Source organism: Chrysochloris asiatica, unplaced genomic scaffold (genome assembly GCF_000296735.1).
Source record: "Chrysochloris asiatica unplaced genomic scaffold, ChrAsi1.0 scaffold00444, whole genome shotgun sequence".
Lineage (NCBI taxonomy): Eukaryota > Metazoa > Chordata > Mammalia > Afrosoricida > Chrysochloridae > Chrysochloris > Chrysochloris asiatica.
Window position 1 is genome coordinate 476,573 of NW_006408962.1, and position 12,432 is coordinate 489,004.

General features: G+C 35.8%; 1 protein-coding gene across 1 annotated transcript; it reads left to right on the top strand.

Moving 5' to 3' along the window:
- Nucleotides 1-7,885: 7,885 nt before the first annotated feature.
- Nucleotides 7,886-8,860, top strand: LOC102823321 (olfactory receptor 11H12-like; the record flags this gene model as incomplete). The annotated part of the gene is made up of 1 exon (XM_006877160.1): nucleotides 7,886-8,860. A coding segment is annotated over one exon (975 nt), but the record flags the coding sequence as incomplete, so codon positions are not given.
- Between the last annotated feature and the right edge of the window lie 3,572 nt (nucleotides 8,861-12,432).

Here is a 12,432-nt window from a genome sequence, read left to right on the forward strand (position 1 = left end):
GTACAGTGACTCTATGTGTTCCTTCCATCTTCTATAGATGCTTTCTTCATCATTCAAAATTTGGTCCAGAAAATGCTTCACTATTGAGTCATGGTTTGAAATTTTTGTCAATTTCTTCAACCTGAGAAATGCTGAGAGTGTACTTCACTTTTCGTTTTCTAACTCCAGTTCTTTGCACATTTCATTATAACACTTTACTTTCTCTTCTCAAGCTACCCTGTGAAAACTTCTGTTCAGCTCTTTTACTTCCTCATTTCTTCCATTCATCTTAGCTTCTCTATACTCAAAAACTGGTTTCAGAATTTCTTCCTTCATTTTGATCTTTTCTTTCTATCCTATTTTTTAAAAATACTTTTTGCATTCTTCCTCTATGGTGTTCTTGATATTATCTGATAACTTTTCTGGTCTTTGGTCATTAGTGTTGAATGCATTAAATCTTCTTTGGATAGTCTCAAAACTCATATGTGATATACTCAAGGTCATATTTTGGCTCTCATTGATGAGTTGTAATTTTCTTCAATGTCAGCCTGATTTTGCTTATGAGAAATTTATGTTTTGTTCTAAAGGCAGTCCCTTAATTAGTTTTGACTGAAGATATTGAGCTTCTCCAATATGTTTTTCGACAGATGTACTCAGTTTGATTTCTGTCTTTTCCATCTGATGAAGTCTCTGTGTATGTTGTTATTGTCATTGTTAGGTGCCATCTAGTTGGTACCAACTCATAGTGACATTATGCACAACAGAACGAAACTCTGCCCAGCCCTGCATCAAACTCACAATTGTCACGCTTGAGCCCATTGATGCTGCCATTTTGCCAATCTACCTCACTGGGGGTCTTCCTCTTTGTCTCTGACCTTCCACCTTACCAAACATGATATCCTTCTCCAGTGATAGGTCCCTCCTGACAATATGTCTAAAGTATGACAGACGAAGTTAAGCCACTCTGGCCTCTAAGGTGCACTCTGGCTGCACTTCTTCCAACATGGATCTGTTGCTTCATTTGACAGCCATGGCACTTTCAATATTCTCCTCCAACACCATAACTCAAAAGTATCAATTCTTCTATGGTCTTCCTTATATACTGTACAGCTTTTGCATGCATATGAGGTTATTGAAAATACCATGGCTTGAGTTAGGCACACCTTAGGCCTCAAGCTGACATCTTTGTTCTTCAACACTTTAAAAAGGTCTTGTGCAGCAGATTTGCCAAATGCAATGCATCATTTGATTTCTTGACTGCTGCTTCCATGAGTGTTGATGGTTGATCCAAAAAGAATGAAGTCCTTGACAACTTCAATCCTTTATCAGTTGATAAGAATGTTGTTTATTGGTCCAGGGGTGAGAAGATTTTATTTCTTTACATTGAGATGTAATCCATACTGAAAGCTGTGATCTTTGATCTTTATCAGTAAGTATTTTAAGTCCATTTGAAGTTCAGTTAGCAAAATTGTATCATCTGCATATCACAGGTTGTTAATTGTTAAAGAGTCTTCTTCCAATCCTAAAGCCACATTTTTCTTCATATAATCCAGCTTCTCAGATTATTTGCTCAGTATACAGGTTGAATAAGTATGGTGAAAGAATACAACCGTCACACACCTTTCTGAATTTTATGCCATTCAGTGTTCCTATGTTCTATTCCAACAGTTGCCTCTTCAATCTGTCCATATACAGATTCCTCATGCTCACAATTAAGTGTCCCGGAATACTCATGCTTTGCAATGTTGTCCATAGCTTGTCATGATCCAAACAATCAAAAGCATTTTCATAGTCAATAAAGCACAGGTAAACATCTTTCTGGTATTCTCTGTTTACAGTCAAGATCCATCAGACATCAGAGAAATTATATCCCTTGTTCCACATCCTCTTCTGAATCCAGCTTGAACCTCTGGAAGTTCTCTGTCAATGTATGCTTGCAGATGTTTCTGCATTACCTTTAGTAAAACTTTACTCACATGGGATATCAAAGATATTGTCTGAGGATTTCTGTATTCTATTTGGTCACCTCTCTTTGGAATGGGCACAAACAGGGATCTCTTTCAATCAGTTGGCCAGATAGTTGTCTTCCAAATTTCTTGGCAGAGATGTGTGAGTGCCCCCAGTGCTGCTTCACTTTTTTGAAAGATTTCAATGTTTACTCCATCAATTCCTGGTGCCTTGTTGTTTGCCAATTCCTTCAATGCACCTTGGACTTCTTCCTTCATTATCATTGGCTTTTGATCATATGCTACGTTTTGAAAAGGTTGAACACCAAACATTTCCTTTTGATACAGTGACTCTGTGTATTCCTTCCATCTTCTTTTAATGCTTTCTGAATCATTCAATAATTTGCTCAGAGAGTCCTTCAATAATAAAATTTGAGGCTTGAATTTTTTCTTCATTCCCCAGCTTGAGCAATGCTGAGCGTGTTTTCCCTTTTGGTTTTCTCACTCCAGATTTTTGCACATTTAATTGTAATATTTGACTTTGTTTTCTCCAGCTGACTTTTGAAATTTTCTGCTCAGCTCTTTTACTTCTTCATTTCTTCCATTTGCTTTAGCATCTCTATGTTGGATAGCAAGTTTCATTGTCTGTTATGAGATCCATTTTAATCTTTTTCTTCTTTCTTATTTTCTTAGTGACTTTTTGCTGTCCTGCTGTCTTATATTCTTGATGTCATCCCACAACCCTTTTGATCTTCAGTTCTTAATGTTTGAAGTATTAAAACCTTTTTTGGATGATCTCTAAATTCAGGCTGGATTCAAACTCTGGTGATCTTTTTTCATTTTCTCCAGCTTCAGTCTGAATTTACATATGAGTAATTGATTGTCTATTCCACAATCAGCCCCTGGCCTTGTTTTGGTTGATGATATGGAGCTTTTCCATTGTCTCTTTGCAAAAATGTATTCAATTTGATTTCTGTATATTCCATCTGGTGAGCTCCTTGTGTATAATCATCTCTTATACTTTCTAAAGAAGATATTTGAAGTGAACAAATCATTAATTTTGAAGAATTATTTCATGCAATCTCGAGCATCATTTCTATCACCAAGGCCAAACTTTCTAGCTATTGATCCTTCCTTTTTTGTTTCCAACACTTGCATTCCAATCACCAATAATGATCAATCCACCTTGATGGCATGTTTGATCAATTTCAGATTGAAGAAGTTGGTAGAATTTTTCTATTTCAGCCTCACTGGTTTTAGTGGTTGGTGCATAAATTTGAATAATAGTGTTAATAACTGATCATTCCTGTTGTTGTTGTTATTGTTAGGTGCCATCCAGTTGGTTCCAATCCATAGCGACCTTATGCACAGCCGAACAAAACACTGCCTGATCCTGGGTCAACCTCACTATTGTTGCCACGCCTGAGTCCATCGATGCTGCCACTTGACAAACCCATCTCTTTGGGGGCCTTCTTCTTTTTCTCTGACCCTCCACCTTACCAAACATGATATCCTTCTCCAGTCACTGGCCCTCTTGACAATATGTCCACAGTATGAGAGACAAAGTTAGACCATCTTGGCCTCTAAGGAACTGTCTGGTTGTACTTCTTTCTTCCAAAACGGATCTATTTGTTCTTTTGGCAGCACATAGCACTTCCAATATTCTCCTACAACATCATAACTCAAAAGCATCAATTCTTCTATGGTCTTCCTTATTCATGTCCAGCCATGAAAATACCATGGCTTGCATCAGCTGCACCTTAGTCCTCAAGCTGACATCTATGCTCTTCAACACTTTAGAAAGGTCTTGTGCAGTAGATTTATTTGCCTAATGCAATATGTCATTTGATCTCTTGACTGAATGCTTCCATGAGTGTTGATAGTTGATCCAAGAAGAATGAAGTCCTCGACAACTTCAATCTTTTCTCTGTTGATAAGAATGTTGTTTATTGGTCCAGTGGTGAGGATTTTTGTTTTCTTGACATTGAGATGTAATCCATACTGAAGGTTGTGCTCTTTGATCTTCATCGGTAAATGGTTTAAGTCCTCTTCACTTTCAGCAAGCAAGGTTGTATCATCTGCATATAGCAGGTTGTTAATGAGTGTTCCTCCAATCCTTGATTTTTTTGTGCAGCTTCGACTTACTTCTTAAGTATCATGTGTTCCTGATCAAATGTTACTGCTTACAATGATTGAACATCAACCTTAAAAAATCTTTGAACAGTGTGGGTCATGACACGCTATGGATAACACTGTGAACTGAAGGTATTTCAGAAAACTTAATTATGGTTGCGAGGAACCTGTACATATAAGAAGAGTTGATCATTAGAACAGAATCAAGGGTTATTGAATGGATTAAAATCAGGAAAAGTATGCACCAGGGTAGTATCTTTCATCATACTTATACAATCTGTATGTTGAATAAATAATCTAAGAAGGTGAACTATATGAAAACTAACTGGACTGGAAGAAAATTCATTACCAATCTGCCATATGCAAATGATATAATCTTGCTTACAGAATGTGAAAAGGACTTAAAATACTGAGAAAGATCAAATGCATCTCAATGTGAAAAAAACAAAATACTCAAAATTGAACCAATAAATAACATTACGATACGTGAAAAAAAATAAGATCAAACTTGTAAAAGACTTCATTTTGCTTAGATGCAAAATCAACACTTGGAACCAGAAGTAAAAATATCAAACATATTGCATTAGGCAAATTTGCTGCAAAAGAATGTTTTTAAGTTTACAAGAGCAAAGATAAGTTTGAGGACTCAAATGCACCTGTCTCAAACCATGTGAAAGTTGGATAATGAATAAGGAGATCAGAGAAGAATCCCTAATCATTTGAATAGTGGTACTGGAGGAGAACACTGAAAGTAACATGGACGATTAGAACAATCAAATCTGTGTTGAAAGAAGACTAGACGAAATTCTCCTTAGAAGAAAAGATGGTGAGACTTCATCTTTTATATTAGAAAATGTTATCAGGAGGGACCAGTACCTGGAAAATAGTATTATTCTTGGTAAAGTAAATCATCAGGGAAAAAGAAGAAGAGCCCGGAGAAGATGAATTGGCACAGTGGTAGCAGGAATGGGCTCATGAATAACAAAAATTATGACAATGGTGAAGGAACTGGCAGTGTTTAATTCATTCTATTTGTAGGGTCACTAAAAGTTGGAACCAACACAACAGCACCTAATGACAACAGCACATCATGTAGGCATTCATTTCAAAGTGAGCTAATGATACCATGTAGAATCTATATGCCTTAAACTAAAAATGGAAGTGACACAAATCAATGAAAATAAATAATTGTTTCATATGAGTTGGAAAGCCTCATGTTCTGCTGAAGTATTTCAATCAATTGACTTAAATAGTAACAATTCTTGCCTCTTCCTTCATATAAAAAGATTTCTGCCATGATAAGGAGCCCTGCTAGTGCAACAATTAAGTACTTGTGGTAAATAAAAGATTCATTGTTCAAACCCATCCATGGGCTTTGAAGAAGAAAGACATGGTGATCTGTGTCCACAGATTGCTGTTAATTGTCATCCATTCAGTTTCAACAGACAGAGATCCTGCATAGGGTTACCAGGGAACAGCTGGTGAGGCCCAAAGTATTATAGCCTAGAAAAATATGTGGAGCAGTACTGCTCTGACACATAGGGTCACTATGAGTGGAAATCGACTCAATGATACCTAACAACAACATCCTTCTTAATGAGGTCATTTTTCAACTCTTCTAATTTTATTATTAATGCCTTGAAATGCTTTTATACTTCAGCATTTCTCTCATCTAAATCACTACATATCACTTCTGTATTCTCCAACCTGTGAGAAACATTATCAATAACAACACATGCTCAAGTAATACAATCTGTACTCATTTTAGCAAAAGACAGGTTTTCTTTATTCAAATTTGCAAAATTGGGTGCCCAACCCAGTAGACACCAATAGACATGCCACATGGCTGGCCCGCAAACAGTTTTATTCCCCTGCCCTAAAAAACCCCTCCTCCAGTTTCCCTTCTATTGCTTATTATGGAGTTCACAATCTCCTCCTAAGTTTGTCTACCAGTACTTACTGAGAACATTCTCACTTAAAATGAGTTTTCCCCTTTCCCCATGAACTTCCCCTATTTCATTGATGGGTATATTCTTATTTTAAAGTTCCTAGCTGGTCAAACTATTTGGTCCCCTCCACTAAGCTCCTTTAGTTATGCTACCCTGCTACCCCCAAGACTTTCTTGAGTCCTGATGATAGACCACACTAACAAGAATTATTTCTCACACGCCCATCAACAGTGACATTTGAAATATTTCTCTATTTCACATCTGAAATTTTGGTAACACCATATCTTAGAGATTCTCAACTATGTCTTCTGGATATTTCTTGGAATCCATATTTCAGATGGACAAGATATGCTCAAAAAGTGGTGACTCATAAAATTGTCACCTCTCTTTACTTATTCCTCAGAGAGCATAGATAATCATTAACTTTTTAATGATGTGTTGGCTTGGTGCAAAACTTTTCTAATGCTTTAGAGGCCAAGCCCCAAGGGACCATTTGATGGGACTAGTTCAGTCTTAATTTTTGTGCAGCAATAAAACTCTCCATTGAGCTGGTGACAGAACAACTACTTGTGGCTTATCTAACAGCTCCTTTAGAGATTTGAGCAAAACCAAAATAATGATTATTTCATTTACTGAACATTGCTGATGTTCCCAATATCCACTTTCATTCCATAATTCCTTAATGCTAATTTTATAATGCTCCTGGTTTAGGACATTTTCAAGAGAGATGAATATTACTGAAAGAAGAAAAATTTTCTTCCACTTACTTCTAAAACAAACTCTTAAATGTCTCCCCAGAGAACTAGAGCGGAGAGTTACCTGTAGGAGGAACTCCTTTTGAAATTTTTGTGGTTTTTTTACCAGAATGTAAGTGCTTGCAACTGTCATTGAGTTACTTCATTGAACCTTACCAATTACAAAAATAATACGTGGAATTCTCATCCCTGATATCTTTTCCATAAAAATATGGAATGAATGACATCTACTTATGACAAAAGAAATTTATTTGACTTTTACACTCAGCTGCAGAAGTGGAAAAATTTTAATTTTGCAGAAGCATATAGGAAAATAAATACTAAATAGAGGTAAAAATAATCAACAAAATAAAGACTCAAACCTCACTTTCATTGTACAAATTTCCTCACAACTAAAAAATTAAGCAAAAACTTAAAACCATTGTTATCTACAGAGGCTATTACAACACTTCAACCTTAAAAGTCAATGTTGGTAAGTAATTAATTTGGAATTGCATTTGTATGATGCTAACAGCACAGCAATTTTTTTTTTTTACTTTAAAGAAATTTCTGAGAACTTATTGTTAAGTATATCCATTTCCTTTGCATCTTTATATGTTAGATTAAATAATATCTTTAACTGGCATGTAAATAGTGCTATTATACTGAAGACCTCCTTTCCTGAGTCTATTGCATTATAGGATGGTTTTAAGTAAGAAATTAATACATTTATTAAGTGCAAGCTTTATGCTAATTCTTGCCAGAAATTATAATAAATCATCACTGCCCAAAAATAGCAAGCTTACACAATGAGTTTAACTTGATCTAGTTCTACCTTGGTAGCATTACAATATTCAATGACATAAAGAAATAGGGAAATGTTTGTTTCTGGGCAAACAGCTATCTGCTGTACCCTAAACCCTAAATTCAGAGTATGTGGTCAAAAAAAGGTAGACTACCGTCTTTTTTTAATTGGTTTATTATGCTGTACCCTAAACCCTAAATTCAGAGTATGTGGTCAAAAAAAGGTAGACTACCGTCTTTTTTTAATTGGTTTATTATGTTGATAAATGGCATGTTCCTTGCCTACTTTTGTTTTAAGAATAACTGTATTTTAAACTGATAATCACTGCCATTAATCTGTCTCTTAACTTTGCAGATTACTGACCCAATGGATGTCTCCAACCCAAATTCCAGTCTTGTTTCCGTCACTGAGTTTATCCTCCTTGGTTTCTCTTTGGAGTGGCAGATTCAGGTCCTACTTTTCTCACTCTTCACTACAACATATGTCCTGACCATCACAGGAAATGGGGCCATTGTTTGTGCACTGTTGTGTGACCAGCGACTCCACACGCCTATGTACATGTTCCTGGGGAATTTCTCTTTTCTAGAACTCTGGTATGTCTCTTCTACAGTCCCCAAGTTGTTGGTCAACCTACTCTCAGAGACAAAGACAATCTCCTTTGCTGGTTGCCTTCTCCAATTCTATTTCTTCTTCTCTTTGGGCACAAATGAAGGCTTCCAATTGTGTGCCATGGCTTTTGATAGGTATCTTGCTATCTGTCATCCCTTGCACTACCCTAATATCATGACTGGACGTCTCTGTGCCAAACTAGTTATTGCATGCTGGGTTTTCAGTTTTCTGTGTTTCCTGGTCCCTATTGCTATCATGTTTCAGATGTCCTTCTGTGGCCCAAACATTATTGACCATGTTGTATGTGATCCAGGCCCACTGTTTGCATTGGCATGTCCCTCTGCACCAATACTACAAATGTTTTGCTATATTGAAAGCTCATTAATTATCTTAGGTTGCTTCTTCTTCATCCTTGGATCCTATACTCTTGTTCTATTAGCTGTGTTGCGTGTCCCATCAGCCACTGGGAGACGTAAAGCTTTCTCAACTTGTGGCTCTCATTTGACTGTGGTATCACTCTATTTTGGCCCCCTGACTGTCATGTATGTGACCCCAGGACTTGAACACACTGCTGCGATGCAAAAAGTCACAACCTTGTTCTATACTATGGTTACTCCACTCTTCAACCCCATCATTTACAGTCTCCGGAATAAGGAAATTAAGGCAGCCTTGGGGAAAATTCTGGGGAGTTGTAACATAAAGTAAGATTGGTGGTATTGATGTTATGTGTCTTCGAGTTGGTTCCAACTCATAGTGACCCTGTATAAGGTTTCCAAGAGAGTCTAGTAGATTTGAAATGCTGGACTGTGGTTACATTCCAATGCTTATCCTTCTGCACCATTGCAGAGAACTAAACTAAGACATACTATACAATTAGTCCATGATTAGGTCAGTATACTTTAACAAAAATTTATGTGTTACATAGTTATCTATATATTCCAGTTTAGTGGTATTGATTTGAATAATTACTGGATTATATAGCTATAGTATCACTTACAATAATAATAGGGTAAGATTATATAGGAAAATTGAACCTCTTTGTTCCTCTTTGGCATTTCAACTGTATATTAAATAAATAATATACACATTTGTGTGGTGTTGGGGTTTTTTAGATGCTTTACAGATGACTCATCAGTGATAAAAATCCCTAAATTGTATTTGATAATTTAAATTTGTATTATAATGATCAATAAAATGATAACTGTTATTTTGCCTGTTTTATTGGTTGGTTTCAAATTTAAGAGGACTTTTTTTTGCTGATAGTTCTTACATTTATTCTATTTTCTGATTATTTTTCTTAACATTTGACTCTCTTTCTTGGCTGATTTACATTGGCTGTTTCTCATAAACAAATCTTAAAATGCAATTTATCCAATGTTTCTATGGGAAAATAATATCCTAGCCCAATAACATCCACTCACAAGTTGTTTCCTTTCTATTTTCATCATTTTGAGCTCATAGAGGTCAGGTTTAATTCCAAATGTAATAATACCAGATTAAAAATTCAGAAATATATGGTAACTAATATTTTTATGTACTGGTTACCTAATATTTTTTCTAAATGAGGTATCACCACAAACTTGATGGAACTGTTCATTAAGTTTTTGATTATAGTATAGTCTCCTAAAAAAAAGCTCACTTCAGGATAAATCATTTGCATTAAATTTGTTGCTGAAGCGTAACATAATTAGCTACTGATTGTTGTTTGTTGCTGTACATTATAATGATAACATCAAGGAAAATTATAAAGCAAAAACAGTATCCAGAATTCAATGACTCTAGCACAACTATTTTATTTTTACTGTGTCTGTTTTATTTAATTTATTTTCAAACTTGTTTTCTTGTATGGGAACTTTTTTTCATTATTATTTTTAGGACCTGTACTACTTCATTGAAGTAATATGGTTTGGATTGTAAATTCTTATGTGTTGAGATGAACCTATTCCTAGAAGGAGGGTTTTCCTTTCAAATAGTTTGAAGCTGGCTTGTGAAACATAATAAAAAAAGGAATATTCAGAAGGAAGGTTAGAAAAAGAGAAATTTCACTCATAAAATAAGGACCACTTAACAAATTAGTACTTGCCATTCAAAACTAAGATTAATAAATAGTCCCATATTCTCCATTAATCCTTTTATTGGGCATTAAATCTGTTTCCACTAGTTTTCAATTAAAAAAGGAAGCTCAATATAATATTCATGATGATTTGCCATGGTGATGTTTTGCAAACCTATGTTAGATTTCATCATCTTATCCAAAAACAGAACTCTCCCAGACAATCTTGTATTTAAGAATGCAATATGCATGCAACAATTCTTCTTTAACATTTTTATCTTATAACAATTACTTAAGAATGAGATTATAAATTTCAAAATGTATGAAGTCGTTTATGAGTTTTGGCATGGACATCCCACATAAAAAACTTTCATGTGAAAAGTTTTGAAGAGCCTTTGTTAATCTTATCAGAATTCTGCCATGTATCTCTCACTTACTGTGTGATGAGTATATATTTCTGTCCCATACATTTTCCCAGGTTCATGACTTTCCAAACTCGTGAGATCAGATAAATGAACCCTAGTGGTACTGTGGTTTAGACTCTGGGTTGCTAACCACAAAGTCAGGGGTTCAAACTCCCCATATCTGCTATATAAGAAAGATGAGGCTGACCACTTTTATAAAAATTTACATCCTTGGAAATCAAATATGTTCCTCAGATGAACTCTAAAGCAGATGGGATATATTCAAGGTCATATTTTGACTTTCATAGGCTTGTTTTCATTTTCTTCAGCTTTAGTTTGAATTTGCATATGAGCAATTGATAATCTGTTCCACAATCTGCACCTGGCCTTATTTTGACTGATGATATAGAGCTTTTCCATCATCTCTTTCCACAGAAGTAGTCAATTTGATTTCTGTGTACTTCATCTGACAAGGCCCATGTGTATAGTCATCTGTTAGGATGTCTAAAGAAGGTATTTGAAATGAACGAATCACTGATTTTGCAGAATCCTATCATGTGGTCTTCAGCATCATTTCTATGACTAAAACCAAACTTTCCTACTACTGATCCTTCCTCTTTGCTCCCAACCTTTGCATTCCAATCACTACCGATGAGCAATACAACTTGATTGCATGTTTGATCAATTTAAGATTGAAGAAGTTGGTAGTGTTCTTCTATTTCATCCTCACTGGCTTTAGTGGTTGGTGTGTAAATTTGAATAATAGTGATATTAAATGGTCTTTCCTGTAAGCACATGGATGTTATCCTATTGCAATCAACATTGTAACTCATGACTGATCTGGATATGTTCTTTTTGACAATGAATGTAACACCATTTCTCATCAAGTTGTCATTCCTGGCATAGTAAACCATGTGGTTTTCAGATTCAAAATGGCCAATACGACTGAATTGCAACTCACTAACCCCTAAGATATCAATGTTTATGCATTCCATACCATTTTTGACAAGTTCCAATTTTCTTAGAGTCATACTTTGTACATTCCATGTTTTGATTATTAATGGATGTTTGCAGCTGTTTCTCTTCATTTTGAGCTGTGCCCCATCAGCAAACGAAGGTCCCATAAGCTTTTCTCCCATGGGCTTTACTTACTCCATTCACGACATCACGGTCAACTCTACTTTGAGGAGGCAACTCTTCCCAAGTCCCATTTTGAGTGCCTTCCAACCTGAGGGGTTCATTTTCTGGCACTATATCTGACAGTGTTTCTCTGCTATTCATACAGTTTTCAGTGACTAAACATATGGAAGCAGTTTGTCACTCCTTCTTCCTAGTCTGTCTTTGTCTGGAAGCTCATCTGACACATGTCCACCATGGGTGACCCTGATGATATTTAAAATACCAGTGGCATAGCTTCCAGAATCACAGCAACTCACAAGCCACCACAATATGACAAGCTGACAGACTAGTTGTGGTTGAATTTCTCTATATAGTGTTCCAAAGAGCAACTGGTGAGTCGACTCGCCAACCTTTTGCTTCAAACCAACCATGATATCCAGTGTTTATCCTATATCACCATTTTATCAAGCATGATGTCCTTCTCCTGGGACTGTTCCATCCTGATAACATGATCAAAGAGTGACAAAGTCTCAACATCCTGGCCTCTGAGGAGCATTTTGGCTGTACTTCTTCCAACACACATTTGTTTGTTCTTCTGGCAGACCATGGTCTCTTCATTATATTTCTCTAATATCACAATTCAAATGCATTGATTCTTCTAACATCTGCCTAATTCATTGTCCAAATTTCACATCCATTTG